Here is a 22,454-nt window from a genome sequence, read left to right as displayed (position 1 = left end):
AATGCTTGATTTGTTCGATAATGTCCATTATTTATGTCCAAGTACCTACTTTTGTTTTACACATATCCAAACGCTCGTGCAGGTCCATCCGAACGTCAGACGAAAAGTTATATTACAGGTCGAAGAAACTTGTCAAACTAAGTATAGAATCAATCTTTAGGAGAATTCCATTGTCTGTAGGAAAGCCATGGAACGCAGGTCGCTATCATGTGAAATGCGCGTGACCAGGACCTGGCTCTCTGCCAGACCACTGACTCAATGAGCTCCCATCCGGCTCCACAACACAGTAGAAGCCTCATTCAAGTTTCTAAAGACGGTTGACATCTAGTGGAAGCCCAAGGAACTTTATCCAAATCCCACTGTGTATTCAATATGGGCTGGGTTGAAAATTGACCAACCTCAGATTTCCCACTTCCTGTTTGGATTTCTTCTCAGGGTTTTTGTCTGCCATATGAGTTATGTTATACTCACAGACATCATTCAAACAGGTCTAGAAACTTCAGAGTGTTTTCTATCCAATACTACTAATAGTATGCATATATTAGCAACTGGGATTGAGGAGCAGGCCGTTTACTCTGGGCACCTTTCATCCAAGATACTCAATACTGCCCCTGCAGCCATAAGAAGTTTTAATGCATTTGAGCCAATCAGTTGTGTTGTGACAAGGTAGGGGGTATACAGAAGATAGCCCTATTTGTTAAAAGACCAAGTCCATATTATGGCAAGAATGGCTCAAATAAGCAAAGAGAAATGACAGTTCATTACTTTCAGACATGAAGGTCAGTCAATACGGAACATTTCAATAACTTTTAATGTTTCTTCAAGTGCAGTCGCAAAACCCATCAAGCGCTGTGATGAAACTGGCTCTCATGAGGACCACCACAGGAATGGAAGACCCAGAGTTACCAGCCTTGGAAATTGCAGCCCAAGTAAATACCTCAAGTTCAAGTAACAGACACATCTCAACATCAACTGTTCAGAGGAGACTGTGAATCAGGCCTACATGGTTGAATTGCTGCACAGAAACCACTACTAAAGGACACCAATAAGAGACTTGCTTGGGTCAAAAAACACGGGAAATGGACATTAGACTGGTGGAAATCTGTCCTTTGGTCTGAGGAGTCCAAATTGGAGAGATTTTTTTGGTTCCAACCGCCGTGTTTTTGTGAGACGTGGTGTGGGTGAACAGATTAACTCTGCATGTGTATTTCCCACTGTAAATCATGGAGGAGGTGTTATGGTGCTTTGCAGTTGACACTGTCTGTGATTTATTTATAATTCAAGGCACACTTAACCAGCATTCTGCAGTAATACGCCATCCATTCTGGTGTGGCCTTAGTCCCACTATCATTTGTTTTTCAACAGGACAATGACCCAATACACCTCCAAGCTGTGTAAGGGCTATTTGACCAAGAAGGAAAGTGATGGAGTGTTGCATCAGATGACCTGGCCTCCACAATCCCCTGACCTCAACCAAATTGAGACGGTTTGGGGGTGAGTCGGACCGCAGAGTGAAGGAAAAGCAGCCAACAAGTGCTCAGCATATGCAAGAACTCCTTCAAGACGGTTGGAAAAGCATTCCAGGTGAAGCTGGTTGAGAGTGCCAAGAGTGTGCAATGCTGTCATTCGGGCAAAGGGTTGAAGAATCTCAAATATAAAATATACACCGCTCAAAAAATAACACATCCTACACTAAAATAACACATCCTAGATATGAATGAAATATTCTTATTAAATACTTTTGTCTTTACATAGTTGAATGTGCTGACAACAGAATCACACAAAAATTATCAATGGAAATCAAATTTGTCAACCCATGGACGTCTGGATTTGGAGTGACACTCAAAATTAAAGTGGAAAACCACACTACAGGCTGATCCAACTTTGATGTAATGTCCTTAAAACAAGTCAAAATGAGGCTCAGTAGTGTGTTTGGCCTCCACGTGCCTGTATGACCTCCCTACAATGCCTGGGCATGCTCCTGATGAGGTGGCGGATGGTCTCCTGAGGGATCTCCTCCCAGACCTGGACTAAAGCATCCGCCAACTCCTGGACAGTCTGTGGTGCAATGTGGCGATGGTGGATGGAGCAAGACATGTTGTCCCAGCATATGGTCTCACAAGGGGTCTGAGGATCTCATCTCAGTACCTAATGGCAGTCAGGCTACCTCTGGCGAGCACATGAAGGGCTGTGTGGCCCCCCAAAGAAATGCCACCCCACACCATGACTGACTCACCGCCAAACCGGTCATGCTGGAAGATGTTGCAGGCAGCAGATAGTTATCCGCGCCGTCTCCAGACTCTGTCACGTGCTCAGTGTGAACGTACTTTCATCTGTGATGAGCACAGGGCGCCAGTGGCGAATTTGCCAATCTTGGTGTTCTCTGGCAAATGCCAAACGTCCTGCACGGTATTGAGCTGTAATCACAACCCCCACCTGTGGACGTTTGAGCAGACACATGCACATTTGTGGCCTGCTGGAGGTCATTTTGTAGGGCTCTGGCAGTGCTCCTCCTGCTCCTCCTTGCACAATGGCGGAGGTAGCGGTCCTGCTGCTGGGTTGTTGCCCTCCTACGGCCTCCTCCACGTCTCCTGATGTACTGGCCTGTCTCCTGGTAGCGCCTCCATGCTCTGGACACTACGATGACAGACACAGCAAACCTTCTTGCCACAGCTCGCATTGATGTTCCATCCTGGATGAGCTGCACTACCTGAGCCACTTGTGTGGGTTGTAGACTCCGTCTCATGCTACCACTAGAGTGAAAGCACCGCCAGCATTCAAAAGTGACCAAAACATCAGCCAGGAAGCATAGGAACTGAGAAGTGGTCTGTGGTTACCACCTGCAGTACCACTCCTTTATTGGGGTTGTCTTGCTAATTGCCTATAATTTCCACCTGTTGTCTATTCCATTTGCACAACAGCATGTGAAATGTATTGTCAATCGGTGTTGCTTCCTAAGTGGACAGTTTGATTTCACAGAAGTGTGATTGACTTGGAGTTACATTGTGTTTAAGTGTTCACTTTATTTTTTTTGAGCAGTGTATTTTGATTAACACTTTTTTTTGTTGGTTATTACATGATTCCATAGGTGTTATTTCATAGTTTTGATGTCGTCGCTATTATTCTACAATGTAGAAAATAGTAAAATAAAGAAAAACGCTTGAATGAGTAGGTGTTCTACAACTTTTGACCGGTAGTGTACATAAGTGTCATAATGCATTACTCAATTAAAACCACAATATGTAACTTTTATTCCAGAAATGACTGGAAGGTCAGTAGGAATGACTGGAAGGTCAGTAGGAATGACTGGGAATGAAAGTTACAGATTGCTGCTTTTAATTACATTTGTGCATAAGTGTAGATTTTTTTTTTTCATTTTGCAAGTCTCGTTCAAATTTGATCAACTTAGCCACTCTGATCAAGTTATAATGCAGTTTAATAATTAAACATTGCATCAAACGTGAGAGCCAGTAATGGCATGCAGAGGTTGAACACCAGGACATCGATTGCGAGGAGAGAATCCGACTGCAATACCAGCTGACTGCATCCATTGAGGACCAGTGAGCCAACAAAGGTAAGCAGATTATGCCATTAAACTACTCCGTTATTAATTTAGCCTAATGGATCTACAGATGGTTTTGTAAAGATGTTTGAAACTTGAATAGGAAAATGCCGTTTTAAATTGTTTATTGCATTGGTATAACAAAAAAAAATGGCCATCATACTTCATAAATTGTTTTTCCAACTTGATGCCTGGAAATTAATAAATCCGAGCTGTACATTGATTTGAATGTTTTTTGAGTGTTTTTTGCATTTCTAGAGTGATCTAAGGCGTTTATGATCTTCTCATTTACAGACAATGGACATGATGAGCAAAAGGTTAGTTCACAAGAAGCTATAAAATATAACCTTTGCCTCAGGTACAGTAATGCCTTCAGAAAAGTATTCTTGTACCACCGCAGAGCATGTAAAAATACTGCTGCGTTTCACTCATCATTATCGACAACAACGAATAGCCCCAAGCTAAAAGGAAAAACGGTTCATTGAGTCAATCATTACAATATTGGTAACACATTTCAGCTTTTGCCATACTGTTGTCTTTGTGTACAATATAAATAATATTAATAGATCAAAGCCTTTGTTCACCGTTTTAACAAACTACTGCCATAAGCATGTATTCTGTGGAAAAGCCTTTCTTTACCGTTTCAAATGTACCACTGTTTAACATCTACCATTTTAACAAAACATTTATTTACAAATGACAGGTTACTAATACTTGCCCAGTTACAGTATGCTTTTGTTTGGGTTGTTAATTATAGCCTTCTTTACTTGATGTGCAATTATAAGGACACAATAGTATTATTACGGTCCAATCAGTGTTTTTAAGGACACTTTCATATAAATGTAGTACCCTCCTGCTTTTAAGAGAATGGAAAGAATTATATTTCTCAAACTTACTACTGCAACTGGTACCTGTGGGCAAGTACCAGAATTAAGTTGGAAGCTGGGTTTGTTATTCATTTTCATAGGCTTCCAAACGCTTTAGGGTCTTATTCCGGTCTTATTTGTGAAAACACACACAAATCACCCACCATTTACAAAATACAGAATATATGGAGAATTAGAAATAAAGTCACTGGCTAAATGTAGGCCTAGTTGCATGGCAGTTTTCTTTTCTGTACCTTCATGGTCTCCATGTAGCATCTCATCTGACATCACAATATTAATTCCTCGTCAGACATATTTACAATGTGAAAACGGTGTAGTTCGCTGCTTAATACAATAAAGCCATAAACTGTTCCTTGAATGAGTCACATGTGGTTTTTATTATGGAAGAATTCAAAGTCTACACGGTTTGGTGCTGTGTAACCATTGCATTGATTCTCGCTTGACTGTGATTAAAGTTTGAGAGCATTGTTGAGGTGCTCCTAGGCAATCATTTGAATGACTCACAATGTGTACCGCACGTGTGTTTTTAATGAGCAATACTATGTGGTTTTCACCCGTATGAAACAGGTCAGAGGACCCCAGATGTCTAGTATGATCGTATAGTTAACCAAATTTCTCTTTGCCACAAGTTAAATACTAACTTGCTAAAGCTTTGAAGCTACTTGTGCTTTTTCCCCCCCAAGTTTTACGTCCCACTTTTCATACATTTTAAACAAAATGCATCATAAGGTCTTATGAATCTTACATTTACTTGTTCTTTTACAGGCATGCGCTGTTGAACAGAAGAGTTTAAGTGGCAAAGAGAAGCATTTAAATGAGGAAAAGAAGAGTTTAAGTGATAATGAAGAGAGGCCTTTATGTGCAGCAGATAATCCTCACCGCAGAGGAAATCCTCACCGTGAGAGGAGTCCTCTATACAAAGGGAATCATTTACACAAGCAAGAGAATCCTTCACACGATGAAGAGAATCCTTCACACGATGAAGAGAATCCTTCACACGATGAAGAGAATACTTCATGTGATGTGGTGAAGACTTTATGTGACATGGAGAGAGCTTTATGTGACATAAAGAATTGTGCTGAAGAGAGCAGTTCAAGTGACGACGAGAACAGTTCAGGTGATGAGGTAGAAGGACAAAGACTGGATTCAAATGTCCCAAGTGGGTCAGATCCTCTTCCATCTAAAGCAGAAAGCTCCTGCGATAATAATGTATCTGAGCAGTCCCTTCAAAAAACCTCACAAGCTAAAAAACCTTGCCGCAAAAAATGTGTGCCACGGAAAGGTACGAGGTCAAACTTACGTTCTAGCACAAAAATGACAGTCAGCACATGTAGTATGACAGATGACGGTAAAAGAAAATGGGACAAAAAGTACTTCTGCCTTTATTGCAATGAACCACACCACAAAATTGCAAGACATTTAGAAAGGATGCACGCAGAAGAAGCAGCTGTCGCTCATGCTATCAGCTTCCCCAAACTCTCTAAAATCAGGTCTCTCTTGCTTGACCAACTCCGTAACAAAGGCAACTATCTACACAACTTGGAAGTTCTTCAAAGTGGAGATGGAGAAATTGTCACAAAGAAAAGACCCTCTTACAATGGTGTTTCTGTGCGTGACTACCTGCCCTGCCAATACTGCTTAGCTTTTTTCAACAAAATTGATTTATGGAAGCATGAGGGCTCATGTAAAGCCAGAAAAGGACAAGATGAAAAGAGGGGAGGAAAAAGAGTGCGGGTCCAGGCTGCGTCCTCTCGACTTCTTCCACTGCCTGTCTACTCTACTGGAGGGTGTGAAGAAATAATACACAATATGAATCAAGATGACATTCAATGCCACATCAAAAATGATCCCCTGATATGTAAATATGGCAATGCATTATCTGCAAAGCATGCCCATGCCAAGTCACAGTTTACCTATATTAGTTCAAAAATGAGGGAATTGGCTAGATTTGTACTTACTGTAAATGAGATGGACTGTGGTGTCCAATATCTGCATGAAGTATGTGTACCATCCAAATTCAAATTGGCCGTTCATGCTGCCAGGAAAATGAGTGGTCATGACCCTACCTCCGACAGGTACAAGACCCCATCTCTTCCTTTAAAGATTGGCTATTCCTTGAAAAGAGCTACTGAAATAGCTTTTGGGGAGAGTCGTATGACAGAGGACCGTGAGGCAGAGGCACAAGCCAAAAGGTTCATTGAGCTGCTTGAAAACAATTGGAATAACTGTTTTTCCGGTCTGTCCCTGAGTGATGTCCCTCAGTGTGATGAAGTTGATGTGACTTCACTAACTGAGGATTTGATTAAACTTCAGAAGTTTCTCAAGGTTGCAGAGGACAGAGCAAAGAGAGAATTGCTCGAGAGCCCCACCAACGCTGTCTGGAAAATGCTCAATGAAACTCTTCTTGCCGAAATAGCTCTCTTCAACAGAAAAAGGACAGGAGAGGTTGCGAAAATGCTGTTGGAAACGTACACAAACAGAAAGAAATCTCCAGCTAGTGCAGATATTTTCAATAGCCTCTCAAGGCTGGAACAGGAGCTTGGTGACGACAAATTAACCAGGGTGGAAATAGAAGGCAAAAATGGTAGAACAATGCCGGTCCTACTAACGGCGAGGATGATCTCATCTCTTGAGATCCTAATTGCAAACCGAGACAAAGTTGGTGTGTCAAAGGACAACCCTTATGTCTTTGCACGGAGCCCAGATGCAGCAAGCTACGTCAGAGGGTCTGACTGTTTGAGGAAATTTGCACGTGCGTGTAATGCAAAAAATCCTGAAAGTCTGATCCATGCTACAGTGAGGAAAGAGGTTGCTATCCATTGCCAAATTCTGAACTTAAATGAAAGTGAATTGGATCAGGTGGCAAAATTATTGGGACATGACACCCAAGTCCACAAAGAGTACTACAGACTGTCTGAAAACGCAGCACATCTAGCAGAAATCAGCAAATTGCTGCTTGCAATGGATCAGGTTCCAGTGGTAATACCAGGACCATCTGAGGAAAGGATTGTTTCACCTACATATGGTGAGTATCTGTTGCTTTGGATAGTATTTGGACAACATTTTCATTTAGTTTCAAGGGTTAAATGTTCAGTCAAAAAATCCCAATTAAAGATGTTGGGTGCCATTTTCCATTTTTGCTAGATCTCCATTTTTTGAGAAGCTTGCAACTTATTACACTATAGTATTTGCTCTGTTCCTCTAAACAATATATAATAATGGCACATTCATGAATCCTTTTCTTCTGTATGTATTAATTTCATAGGGACATATCCAGCAGGGACAGATTCTGCAAGGACATATCCTTCTGGCACATATCCCACTGGGTCATCATATCCTACAGGGACATATTCAGCGAAGTCATATACTGTAGGGTCACAGCCTTTAAGGTCATATCATGCTGGGACATATCCTTCAGGATCACATTCTCCGAGGTCATGTTCTGCAGGGACAGATTCTGCGAGGGCATATCCTCCCGGGATAAATCCTGCAAGTTCATATCCTACTGTGACACATCCTGCAGAGACCTATCGAGTAGCTTCATATGCTTCAGGGACATACCTAGCAGAGACGCATGATGCAAGGTCATGTACTGAAAAAACACAACTTGCAAATGCATGTCCTGCAAGTCCTTATGACCTCTCATCTCCTGCTAGATCATTTTCTTCAGGGATGAATCCTGTGAGGTCATATCCTGCTGGAACATATGCTGCGCAGACACTTCCAGCTCAAACACTTCCAGCACGTACAGTTATTATACCAACACTTCATGCGCAGACACTTCCTGCCCAGACGCTTCCAACACAGACACTTCCTGTCGGGGCAGTGCCTGCGGGTGCAGTTCCTGTGGGGGCAGGTTCTGTGGGGACAGGTAAGTTGGGCACAGTGTGGAAACAGAGGATGTGGAGTGATGCAGCTAAGGCTGCAGTGAACCGTCAGATGGGACACTTTATCTCAATGATGGAGGTTCCAGGTAAACGGGACTGTGAAGTTTGCCTGCACAATGAACCAGCTCTAAGAGACAGGACATGGAGGGACATCAAAAACTATGTGCACAACACAGTAAAATCTATAAAACGAAAGAATGGCCTTACAAGAGTGGACCCCACAAAACAGACAAAGAAAGGATTGTCAAAGAAACAAAAAGAAACAATAGAGGCTAAGAGTGCTAAGGACTGGGTTGGTGGAACAATGACAGTACCTGAACAGGGTCAAGAGGCAGGTCCTGTGGCAACACCAAGGAAACCAAAGATATGGAGTAATGAGGCTCAGGCTGCGGTCAGGCGGCAGCTAGGAGACTTCACTAAACTGATGAAGATTCCAGGTAAAAAGGAATGTGATGCATGTCTTGCAGCTGAACCAGCTCTGCAAGGCAGGACATGGAAAGATGTAAAAAACTATGTGCATAACACATTAAAGACTATGTGCAGGAGGCATAGTTCAGGCAAACAAAACATGGACCATGAGAAACCAAGTCCATATACACAGAATCCAGGGATGCAACAGAATCCAGGGGTGCATCAGAAATCAGGGGTGCCGTTGGGACTTCCAGAAGAGCCTCCTGTTTATCTGTCCTTGTGATTACCTTGAACTAGAACCTCCCAGGGTTCAAGGTAAGCAAGGATGGAGAAAGGAGAAAATGATTGCTTTTGATTTAATCTGACCATCCTGGCTCACTCTGATCTCACTTTATGGCATAAAGCAAGAATTAAGTAGAATTTGAACCATAACACTACCTACTTTATTCATTGAAGTATCTGTAGCAACTACATAGTGACATTATGCATGAACTTGTTCAGTCGATAAGGGAATTTTCAGAACTTCTTTTGAATTGTAGAATGTCCTTGGCACAGTGTATTATGTGGCGCCAAAACTCAAAGTCCTTTGGTAAAGGTCTCACATTTGCAACCATGGCGAGAGGAGGCAAGTAAAGATGGACTCAAACTAAAAAAGGTATATTTAACAATTCCAATTATCCTTTTATATAAAATCTGTCAAACTGAATCTTCTGGGTCAGCAACAAGGCTCATGGACGCACTTTCGGAATCCAAACGCACCCCATGTTTCTGTAAGACCCATGTTGCATAAAAATGCCCAAGATAACTGACTGAAATATATGCTCCACATGCATAGATAACATGTACCAAGTACAGTGAATGTTTTGTTTTCTTCATAGAGGGAAAAAGTAGTGCAAACCTAGACAGTTAATCTGATGACCATACTTTTTTGATCACATTACTGTTATCCGTTACTTTCATCAAATGGATCTGGATCCAGATGTATAAAATCTTATGTGTATTCTTGCCTGTACCGTTGTATGTGTAGCTAATGTATATGTGTAGGTTAGGTTTTGAGTTAAAGCAACTGACCAGCATACCTGGGAATATAGCAGGTTATTTTTAGTAGATGTGCGGTATGAATGGGTTTCATGGCTCCAGACTGACCATTTAGTCGCATTTTGTAACCATTTGACTTGGCTGTGCAAGAAAAAAAACATGATCGCATCGGTGCGAGCTGCACATTCTACATTGTCACCTCACTCAAACCTTCCTATTTTTTGGGGCAGCTAAAACCATGATTTGGTCAAACCGTAAAGAGCCATATCCTCATGATTCCTGTAATGTGAACGTCTGTCCCTCTGCCTATTTCACTGGGGACTGCTGATGTGATGAGCAAACCGCTCTCCTCTGGGAGAAAAAGATTGTTTCTCATTGTATAACATTTCAAAATGCAATTGCGATAAAAACACAGCATTGGAAGCAACTACCGTAGTCCCTGTCTGTAGGTATCATTTTTATTTCTCAATATTGAGCTCTGGAGCAACTATTTTACAAACAAGCGATTTGATATGGCTTTGCGATACGGAGTGGTGCACAAAATGAACATTGGTTATTGAGCTGTTTTATTTTATTTAACCTTTATTTCACTGGGCAAGTCAGTTAATAAAGAACAAATTCTTATTTACAATGACGGCCCCCCGTGATACAGCCTGGATTCGAACCAGGGTGTCTGTAGTGACACCTCTAGCACTAAGATGCAGTGCCTTAGACCGCTGTGCCACTCGGGAGCCCAGTATTCAGACACCTTTACTTTTTTCCCCATTTTGTTACGTTACAACCTTTTTCTAAAGTGGATAAAATGAAACATTTTCCTCATAAATCTACGTACAATACCCCATAATGACAAAGCAAAAACTGTTTTTTAGAAATGTTTTTAAATGGAAGGGAAACAAACAGGAATACCTTATTTACGTAACTCGAAAATGAGCTCAGGTGCATCCTGTTTCCATTGATCATCCTTTATGTTTCTACAACTTTATTGGAGTCCACCTGTGGTAAATTCAATTGATTGGACATGTTTTGGAAAGGCACACACCTGTCTATATAAGGTCCTACAGTTGAAAGTTCATGTTGGCGTGTTGCCTTTTCAAATCGTGTTCTTGGGGACCTTCAATGCTGCAGACATTTCTTTGGTACCCTTCCCCAGATCTCTGCCCCGACACAATCCTACCTCGGAACACTACAGACAATTCCTTCGGCCTCTTGGTTTTTGCTCTGACATGCACTGTCAACTGTTGTAGAAACATCTTGAGGATGATCAATGGAAACAGGATGCACCTGTGCTCAATTTCGTCTCATAGCAAAGGGTCTGAATACTTACGTAAATAAGGTATTTCTGTTTTTTATTTTTAATACATTTTACTAACATTTCTAAAAATCTGTTTCCACAATTTTCACTATGGAGTATTGTGTATTGCTGAGTTTAAAAAAAATATTGAATCAATTTTAAAATAAGGCTGTAACGTAACAAAATATGGAAAAAGTCAATGGCCCTGAGTACTTTCCAAATGGACTGTATATCTTGCATAGCATCTCTGTAGTCTATTACACGTCTTAATAAAACACTATGACTGACTTTATAAAATGCATTTTTTGGGGGGGGTGAGACCAAATTATGGGCTGGTGCCACCAGTTGACAAATGTTCGTCTGGAGCCCGGGGTTTACGTACTACATTTGTGCCCGGCTAAGAGTATGGTTTGAGCTGCTTAAAATCCACCAAATACATTACGAATGTTTCTTTGGCTGTTCTTGAATTAGTATCTTCAGATGAAGACCCAGACCACCAGCTCCTTTTGAAAATGTTTAAGTATTATAAATTAGTTATAAATACATGGCACATACACTATCCACATTCAATTGCTTTTGAAGCATGGTTGAGTTTATCATGGATATTTTACTCGTCATTAACGTTAGTATTCCTAGCTACCGATATGTATCATTATTTTTATATGTACTGAACGAAGATATAAATGCAACAATTTCAAATATTTCTCAGTTATAGTTCATAAAAGGAAATCATTCTATTGAAGTAAATTAATTTGGCCCTTATCTATGGATTTCACATGACTGGGAATACAGATCTGCATCTGTTGGTCACAGATACCTTAAAGAAAAGTAGGGGCGTGGATCAGAAAACCAGTCACTATATGGTTTGACCACCATGTGCCTCATGCAGCGTGACACATCTCCTTCCCTACAGTTGATCAGGCTGTTGATTATGGTCTGTGGAATGTGTCCCACTCCTCTTCAATGACTGTACGAAGTTGCTGTATATTGGCGGGAATTGGAACACGCTGTCGTACATGTCAATCCAGAGCATCCCAAACAGGCTCAATTGGAGACATGTCTGAGTATGCAGGCCATGGAAGAACTGGGACATTTTTAGCTTCCAGGAATTGTGTACAGAACCTTGCGACATGGGGCCGTTCATTATCATGCTGAGACCTGAGCTAATGGCAGCGGATGAATGGCACGACAATGTGCCTCAGGATCTCGTCAGGATCTTCACAACATTGACATCAGCAAACCGCTCGCGCACACGACGCCATACACGTTGTTTGCGGTTGTGAGGCCGGTTTGATGTACTGTCAAATTCTCTAAAATGACAATGGATTTGGCTTATGGTAGAGAAATGTATTTTTAATTATCTGTCAACAGCTCTGGTGGACATTCCTGCAGTCAACATACCAATTGCACGCTCCCTCAACTTAATCTGTGACATTGTGTTGTGAAACAAAACTCTACATTTGAGTGTCCCCAGCACAAGGTGCACCCGTGTAATGATCATGCTATTTAATCATATTCTTGATGTGCCACACCTGTCAGCTGCATGGATTATCATGGCAAAGGAGAAATGCTCACTAACAGGGATTTAATCAAATTGGTGCACAATATTGGAGAGAAATAAGCTTTTTGAGCATATTGAAAATTTCAGGGTTATTTTATTTCCACTCATGAAACATGGGACCAACAACTTCATGTTTATATTTTTGTTCAGTTTATATTTTTTCAAAGGATTGAGTTTTATCAGTAATTTCAATCTTCCTTGTTTTTGTTTATATTTGCATCTAGATGTTATTTTCTTTACTAAGCCAGATTCCCCCAGCTGCATGACACAGTGAGCCATCTCAGTCCTGGCGAGTTGCTTTGGTGAAAAGGCACTGTTGATGAGGCTTGCCAGGTGGTCAGAGTTTGCGCTTGAGGACCATTTGAAAGGTTCTGAAAGGGAAAAAATCTGTGCACCAGGCAAGGTCAGTGACGTATCCTAGCAAAGGGCCCAGTTATGACTGCATCCAGATTGTCCACCCTTCTCCCAAAGTGACTGGAAGTGTGCAAATAAAGTCTTTGAAAGAAGTGTGGAGAATCCGGATGCAGCTTGAGTGATGGCTAATTGGTTTGGCAAGGACGGGTAGACTTTCCAATGGCCATCCCTTTTTGTGGAGGCTCTAACATGGTTCCTAAACCAAAGTCTTGTTTACAGTCACTAGTAACTTTACTGTAATGTTCACTAAAGTTGACTTTTCATCCAATTTGAGGTAGTTTTCGGTTCTCCAATCCTCTCAGTTACAATTGATAAGTAACTGAAATGTACTTTGTGGATTGGAAACGGTTCATTCATTCTGCATGTGGAATTGGTTTCAGAGAATCACACAACCTATTCCTCTTGTACTAAATTTGATGTGGTTTATTAGGCTTTAGCTGTCCATCTACTTGTTTTATTACTTCTTGTCAAACGATAAACCTTTCAACATTTTATATTAATGTTGCTATTATTCACTACTGTCTTAACCATATTGATTTCACAGCAGTTTTAAGTTCCTCAACACTAATTTAAACAGACTAAGTTGTATAGGGTTTGATAGCTGTTGCTTCTCTTATTTAATCCACTTGACTACTATTATTATTATATTATTTCATTACTATTGAAAGTAATTGGACCAAGGTTCATGGAAGAATCATGTAAATAAATTGCTTAGTTTAGTTATCAGTTCATGTTATAACTGAAACAGCTCTGTTAGGTGTTAACTGAAAAATAATCAGGGGTTTCAACCACACCCCACTATTTACTGTCTAAAGATGTTTAAATTGTTTTTTTTCACCAACATGTATTTGTTATCAAGCTGCCTTTCGTTGCCCCCTGGTGCTCATTGTGTGTAATCTAAGATACTATATTTGCTTGGTTAATAAATTGTTTCTTGACGTAAACTTCTTAAGCTGCAAGACATGTTCTTTCAGTTGTCAGAATATTCATAGGGCCTACTTGTCCATTAGTCTTCCAACAGGGATTTAGAACTTTACCATTAACAATTATTGAAAAGATTTAAGATTTAATGATGTTTTTATGAACTTAAAACCCTTTTGGATGAAAAGACAACACTTAGGTAAGTCGATATGCATAAAGTAGAAGTTAGCTTTCTTTTTAGAACCAAATCTCTTGTTTTTTTTGTGTAAATGGAATGTTATAGAAGGTTTGACACTTTTATTTTTTATTTTCGAGAGACCTACTCCAACCAACAATTCACTTCCTCGTAAAAAAAAAAAAAAAATTGGACCCTTCTATAACGTGCCAAAAGAAAAGAGATTCTCCTTTAACTTTCAATAAAGTGAACTCCCTTAATTCTTTAAATAATTACACAGATACATTTGGATTGCTGGCCCCCTCCCCATAGTATTTGCTACCAGAGGCTTTGAAAAGCTTTGGTCCTCAGTAATGAAGGAGTTTGTGTGTCTGTTGCCTCCCACAGGACTCCAGTGGTATGTCCCTGAGTATGTTGGCAGCAGCAGGGGGACAGGATGACATCCTGAGGCTGCTGATAAAGAAGGGGGTGAAGGGGAACGGACGGCAGAAGAACGGCACCACTGCCCTAATGCACGCTGCAGAGAAGGTAACACAGGACAGACTGGTTTAAACCACCTTATTACAAGTACACACATATACATTCCCCTTGTTTGTATGTTAAATATCTGTTCTGCAATGTTTACTTACTAACTTAACCCGCTATCCTTTCATTTATCATTTCAGAACTTCCTGACCACAGTTGCTATCCTCCTGGAGGCAGGGTCCTACGTCAACGCTCAGACACTGGGAGGAGAGACGGCCCTGATGAAGGTACGCGGGAGGAGAAAAAAACAAGGGGGAAATGGGGAAGCTAAAGATAAATGCTGTGTTTTAATTAGAACGCAAACATCACCCCTAAAGCACAGAGATTAACCTTGTCAATGACCCCTTTTTGTGAATAGCCTCATCTCTGCTAAAGTTGTGTGACAGACTTATCGCTATAGTTCATTACCAGTAGCCTTGGTTCTGTAGGCATGCAAGAGGGGTAATGCTGATGTGGTGCGCCTCCTACTGGAGTACGGAGCCGACTGCAACATCCTGTCCAAACACAAGAATACGGCCATGCACTTCGCCAAGGTCAGCAACAACCTGCTGGTGTATGAGCTCATCGAGGACCACATCAGCATGTGAGTGTTACTGCAACGTCACACACACTCTCACTCGCTCTTTGTAAACATATATGAATTGGTTTGTATAAAGTATATACAGCTAACTGACTCAATGAAGGAAAGGCCAACATTGTGTCTTAATAGGGCTTTCCACCACAAGCTAGAACAGCTTCAATGCACCTTTGCATAGATTCTACAACTGTCTAAAACAGGGTTAGCAGCAATTGATGGCTTTTGCCCCCCAATAAAAAATGAAAAGCCAATAAATAAAAATGTTGTTGGCGAAAATGACAGTGAAAAAAAAAATCCCATTGCAAAATAATGCTTTTTATTTATTGATGGAAATACCAGTTGATGTAAGTATATTTAACCATCATGCTTATTGGTCTATAGGTTAGTTTGCATAATTTAGTGGAATTAAATTGGCCTGTTAATTTTCATTAGTCATCAAGTACCTTAGTTGTATTGAATAAATATCACAGGCACACAGCATACAGTAACTTTTTTTTTTTGCCGGGATTTCTTCTGCAGCTCCTCAACTGATTGCTGCTGGAGTAAAACGTGCTTTTCATAGTGCAACAATTGTAAACGCAATTGCGTGTTAAAAACAGTTTTGTTGCGCAATTAAAAGGAGCTACTATTTTTTGTTCTCAACTGGTTTTTGATTACGTCCTTCCCATTCACAATACAAGCACAGGCAACAGGTTTGTCACCCACCACTTTACCATGTGAGCTGGAGGCTGTATGCATTTTGAAAAACATTTTTTATTGTTTTGAAACCTAAATGTTTTATTTCATATTATGAGGCATGTCTTACCTTGCTTCAGTCAGTAGCCTATAGGCAAAATCCGACCATGGAAATGTGGAGGCAATTATTTTATAAAGACTTCATAGGCAGCACGCGAGTTTCAAGTTTCGGGAAGGTTACAATTTATCCTACCATTTATACCGTTCTGCGTGTCAGTTGTGATTTTTGTGAAACAGTTTAATTTCAATAATAACATTTTTGTTTCTCAAAATCATTGTCAAATGGTTAATCATAAAAATCTGAATTCATATAATAAAAATCTTACATTTAAAAGTCAAATAATGTGAGATCAGCAGCCTCTGCCATATGGATACATTGATACACCGTGATCCATTGGCGGCTAAAGAAATTAGCGCATGGAACTCATAGCCTATAGGCAAATACAGCAGTAGGACTATGACTTCCATTGCTCTTGCACACCAAGGAATAGTGATTATCGAGGGAAAGATTGTTGTAAAGATTTTTCAAGTTGCTTGCTGTGAGGTACTATAGTTTTTAAAATACCATTCACAATGATGTTAAAAAACACTTTCCTACATTTCAGTGCAGCAGGCCAAGTACTTCTAAGCGTGCTCAGGCGCGCGCACTCCCTCAACAGTCATTAATGGTGGAAAACGCTGTCTCAGTTGCCGCTCCAGAATCTCCTATAAGTGTTTAATTGGGTTGAGATGTGGTGACTGAGATGGCCATGGCATATGGTTTACATCATTTTCATTGTTTCCAATCATACCTTGTGGATGGAGGCATTGTCATCCTATGGGGGCATTGCCATGGTAGCCAAAATAATGACCTGCCCAGCATTTTTAGACATGACCCTAAGCATTATGGGATTAACTCAGGAACTGTGTGTGTAAGCACCTGCTTTCAATATACTTTGTGTCCCTCATTTTCTCAAGTGTTTCTATAATTTTGTCAGTTACCTGTATGTAACGGAGTTAAGATCCTATCCTCACATACTGTTAGCAGCACAGTGACGCCGGTTACACACACAAATACAAATATTTTTTTCTTTCTCTCACACATTCTCTCCCTCAATCACACACACTCAGGTTGTCAAATGTGGCAGAGAACACTATCCGGGCGTACTTTGAGACTCGGCTGGCCCTGCTGGAGCCAGTGTTCCCTTTGGCATGTCACAGACTGTGTGAGGGTCCAGACTTCTCCCTGGAGTTTGCCTACAAACTATCGCCTCACACACCTGGAGAGGGTAGGATATACACACAAATGGTGCAAATCCCCTCCACACACTGTCTGGGTAGTGTTTAGGGAAAGCATTTCATCCCAACTAAATGTGTCTCCCCTTCTCCTCCCTCCCTCTCTCTCCATCCAGGCTCAGGCATCCTGCTCTTCATCTTCCATGCCAACTTCCTGAGTGAGATCACAGCCAGGCTGTGTGGGCCCTGCAGCGTCCACGCAGTGGTACTCAACGACAAGTTCCAGCTGCCTATTTTCCTGGTGAGTGTCACTCTAGATCAGGAATACTCCAGGTCTAGAGATTTGGAGTAAAGGGCTGGTGTTCTGTTCTACCTGGAAGGTGACTGAGTCAGGTCACTCATCTTTTCCTCTTTCAATTACACCCCACAGGATAGTCACTTCATCTACTCATTCAGCCCAGTGCCAGGCATCAACAAACTCTTCATTCGCCTGGCAGAGTCACCTACAGCCAAGGTACACACACACACACCCACCCACCAGCAGAGTAACCTATGGCCATGGTGAGAGGGGCTCTAGGCCTAATTACTGTAAAATACTCGGACAAGTTGTTGATCAATTACATTTTATCAATACATTTGATTGATGGACTCTTTCTCTACCCAGGTGAAGCTTCTCATCTGTGCATTCCGTGTTCAGCTACAGTGATGCGTAGCACCTGCCTAGTTTCAGAGTTCACAAGCTGTCTGAACCCAAAGCACAGCATGGAAGATTGCGCATGAATCTTGTGTGTGTGTGTGTGCAATCACAACATGGAGAACAGTTTGAGCCACTCCAGGCTACCTTCAGATAAAGTTGTTGGACATTCAGCATCCACCCAGAGTTTGAGAGACTGTCTCTCTGGCATAGGATTAAAGGACAAGAACAGCATCTCAACCCTGTTCAATCATGTCTATTTATGTGTTTGCAATTAATAGTCTAACAGATGTGTGTGTGTGTGTGTGTTTAGCGGGACAATATCCTGATGTTTTGTTTGGGTCCTGGGTGCTCTTGATGGCATCACAGGCAAGGAGTGAATGAAGATACTTTGGACCAAGTTAATGCTTTGCTCAATTATACCATTTTAGACATTTTTATATTTTTGAATAGAATTTTTCTAAATTTTGCCTTTATGGAGTTGTCTACATTTTATGGTCTGTACATACACATGTGGGGTGTCATACATTTGAATTATTATTGTTGATTTAGGCACCTTTACCACTGTTGGAGTGGGTTAAATTCTAGTATGTACAGTACAAGACGCTTCAGATGTTAATTTACTAAAGGTCTAACATGACTCCTTAAGTGTGGAATCCTGTTTCTTGCGATTAAAGGAAACAAATTCTGATGAATTATTTTGTCTAGAACTACATAAGAGCTTTCTAGAATGCATGATTTTAACTACTGGAACAAAATAGTCATCCAGATCACTTGTAGTTGAAGTTGTTGCAATGACGATAATGCAGAGCACATCCTGGCCATGCCATTGTAGACGTATGATAAATATAGGATAAACTGTAATATGAATAGGGATTGCCGTCCTTGTTTTTATAAGATGTTGGAATTAATTTGAGGATTCCTTCTGCCTTAACAGCCACATCATTGAAATAATTTCCCCTTTTTTGTCAACTGCTGTACAAACTGTGGCAACAAAGTAAAATGGGGTATAATTCACAGAAGGATAAACATGTCGGTAGTTTTTTCTGTAGATTTGTCCATTTTCTTTATGTAATTGAATTACATTACTGGTCTGTCAACATTTTTCTGACATTGTCTTTGTTTGTCTAATGTTGATACATTCAGTTTTACTTCAAACACTGCCATTTTACAAGAATCTCCATATGAACTCTATAACCCATCCTGGTTACAAGTACCCAAGAACCCTAGCTAACACACACACACACACACACATCTGCTAGTTGGTGTAGTGTCAGTGAGAAGATCAGGAACAGGTTCCAACATTAAATTATGCTGAAGACTAGGCTTAGTTCCAGAAAATAGTGAGATTTTATTTCTGTCTATGGTGTCAGCGAAAACATCATGCCGGTAGACATCTGACACCACGAGTCTGTCTCTATGATAAATGAAATGTACATATGTTTTCATATAATATTCATAAATGACTGTAAACAGAATGGGAATGTAAGGTAATTTGTTGAAGATGTTGTGAAGTCAGCCAACTACCAGCTGTCAGACAAACGGAACAAGAATGTTCTTTATTTCCTGAATGTCAAGTCGCCAATGGAAAGTCCCTAACATGAGAACAATCGTTTCTGTTTACCCCACAAAGGGGAAAGCTATTACCATTACAAGTACACAGTTTGTATATCTGGTTTTCTCAGACCTATGAAATCTCTTCAAGGCCATAATGTATGGTACTGTAGGCATGGAAACAGAAAAGAGTAGTGCCTTAGTAGGGGACATGCTTTTTAGGCACTTTGCTTTTTCCAGTATTTCTAGCATTATCCACTAGTGTTGCTGCAGGTATAAAATCCTATGTTCTTTAATTGACACAAGCTGTCTTCAATCAATTAATTGTTGTGTGTTTGGTGGGCGGATGGTAAGTGCTATCGGGAATACTTGGGACGTCCCTAACCTTTACCCCCTACCCATTTTACATTTAAACTTCAATGGGGTGGGGATGTCCAAAGGATCCCTGAGCCAGTGGAGTCATAGCTCTGCAAATCTTAAAGAGCAACTTCCCATAAAAAAATACTTTTCATTTAGAAAAGCACCTATGTGGCATCGATATGAGTCATAAACATTTATTCTACTGTCAAGATTGACTACAAAGTGTAAATATGATAGTTTTGATCTTAGTTCGTCTCGTCCAAAATGGCAGCACAACATAAATTAAGGTTTGGTTTGTTTCAATCCTCCCTACAGCTGGCAGCACACAATCATCAATTCGGAGTGCTGCTGCACCCGACCCAGTCGTAATGCCATGGTAAATTTGGGTTAACTATGAATATCCCTTTGGGGCTAGTTAGGGATTGTCTGTATATTACATAATGTACATGGGACAATATGTTAAAATTCCAATCGCTCCAAATTTCAATCACTTAACCTCAAACCAACTATAAATTGTACATGTACAAATATTGAAAGCATTTAATGAGACGAAAAGGTGTGCCACATGCAAATATTGTCTAATTAACCAGGTTTCCATCCAAACTTTTTAAACTTTACAAATGTTGACAAAAATAAATATGTTCAACAATATGTGATCTTTTTGTGTCTGTAAAATTAATTATGCGAGAAATATGCGCAAGTATTTCAAAAGGTGTTTTTATGTGCACTGGGTCATCATGTACAGCCTTTTATCCACAAGTCAATTTGATGGAAACATCTCTAGTGGGAAAATGTGCATATGTTTTCATGGGGATTTTAGAATATTTGTATGAAAATCTGTCCCAGTTGGATGGAAACCGAGCTATTTACACTAACTAGGTTTTCATCCAACATTTTTATGCGAGTAAAGTACATGTCGAATAATAAATGTCAGGACAGGCCTGATGGAAACAGCAATTTTGTCGGTAAACTTTCCAAATGTGAGGAAACAAAATACGCTAGATGAGGTGGGATATTTTTGTGTCAGTAAAATGAATTCTACGAGAAACGTCTGTGGTAATGCTTTTAATGTGCAAATATTGATATAATAACCATCATATTGAAGTAAACTTGAGGTCACGTGACGACGTGTGGTCTTCCCCCTACGACATGTTTTCATTTACGTCATTTAGCAGACGCTCTTATCCAGGAGAAATAAGGGTTAAGTGTCTTGCTCAAGGGCACAGCCAAATTGTTCACCTAGGTGGCTCGGGGTTCAAACAAGCAACCTTTCAGTTATTCTTAACCACTAGGCTACGGCTCAGGAAAGCATGCAGTTTATGATGTTACAGATGAAATAAGTTATGATGAACTTTACAGGGTGGTTAAAGTGCAAGGTGATGAGCTTGATGCTGCTTTCCAATAGATATCTTATTCTGGTGACATGATGATCGATGCTTTGCTACTGTTTGACAAATAAAAATAATCTTGATCTTTGTCCATAATAATCTCATTATGTAGGCTATACTTGCATGGTATGAGCTACCACCCGAATTAGCTACATTGGTGTCAGAAGTGGGATGGCACCCATGAGAGCATCCAAGAGGCTGGTACACATGAGGGACTTGATATAGAGAAGTGTGGGGACACGCTCTCCCAAAGGGTGACACTGGCGCACTTTCAGAAACGTTTGTACCTAGCCTAGTACATCAAGAGGGTCAAACCACTTGGCGTAACGGTTAAGGTGTTGGCTTGACATTTCAGTAAGATGACATGTAGAAATGTAATGTATAGAGTTGACACAGGATTCTAATGTAATGTATAGACTTGACAGGATTCAAGGGCAGAAAATAGTATGTTCTACACCAGGTATTCCCCAGGGGAACACGCAATGCCGTCGGGGGTACGCCAAATCAAATTTTGATTCACATTTGTATTTTTTGTTATTTGTTTTATTTGTTTGTTTAAAAAAAAATGTTTTCACATTTTCAAACAGTCCATTTATATTTTCCAAACGGGCTATACATTTGGGTGAGGTTTTTTTCTCCCCTGAGTAGCCTCGTTTCACTGCCGAAAATACACTTAAACCATCTAGTGTTCAGAGAAATAACAGCACAATGTCAAAATGTGGTAGCCTTGTAAAACAATTAACATCCAATCAAATTAACCGTTACACTCTTGCAGGAATTCCATTAACAGTCCGTATGCAGCCAAATGTAGCTGCTGCTCATTCAGTTTGCTTGAAAATGGATAAATGGTTAAAAAAATGAAAGTATAAAAACAACAGATACCATTAATAACAAGGGGCTAGAAGCGTCTTATATGGTGAGCTACCGAGTGGCTAGGACAGGCAAGCCCCATACCATTGTGGAGGATTTAATTATTCCTGCTACCGCGAATATGGCTGGGACAATGCTGGGGGTAAAGGCCAAAAAATCTATACAGACAATGCCTTCATCAAACAACACGGTTTCACGACGCAGACGTGGCAGGCAAGGCATAGCTCCTGGTATATGTCCGTTACGTTTATGGGGGGTCAATTAAGGAAGACATCCTCTTCTGCAACCCACTGGAAACCAGGACAATAAGAGGATATTTTTAAAATACTGGACAGCTTTGTGACATCAAATGGACTTTGGTGGTCAAGATGTGTTGGTATTTGTATTGA

At 40.5% G+C, this 22,454-nt stretch overlaps 1 protein-coding gene across 6 annotated transcripts in view; it reads left to right on the top strand.

The window, feature by feature from the left end:
• LOC115128846 (M-phase phosphoprotein 8-like) overlaps positions 1-20,458 on the top strand; it is a 42,622-nt gene extending 22,164 nt beyond the window's left edge. For 5 of the 6 annotated variants that reach the window (XM_065017881.1, XM_065017876.1, XM_065017866.1 and 2 more), the window contains 2 exons: positions 5,215-7,474; positions 7,715-13,995. In XM_065017881.1, coding sequence (XP_064873953.1) covers positions 5,215-7,474; positions 7,715-9,030 — 3,576 coding nt within the window. In that variant the 3' untranslated portion in view covers positions 9,031-13,995. Of the gene's footprint in view, positions 1-5,214; positions 7,475-7,714; positions 13,996-14,534; positions 14,676-14,812; positions 14,900-15,100; positions 15,256-17,094; positions 17,253-17,375; positions 17,501-17,629; positions 17,714-17,863 lie in introns of those variants that run through there. The other variant, XM_029659045.2, reaches the window with a different exon arrangement.
• The last annotated feature ends 1,996 nt before the right edge of the window (positions 20,459-22,454 follow it).

The sequence above is a fragment of the Oncorhynchus nerka genome, linkage group LG1 (assembly GCF_034236695.1).
Source record: "Oncorhynchus nerka isolate Pitt River linkage group LG1, Oner_Uvic_2.0, whole genome shotgun sequence".
Lineage (NCBI taxonomy): Eukaryota > Metazoa > Chordata > Actinopteri > Salmoniformes > Salmonidae > Oncorhynchus > Oncorhynchus nerka.
The sequence above is the reverse complement of the archived record's forward strand: the minus strand, read 5'-3'. Positions and strand labels throughout refer to the sequence as shown.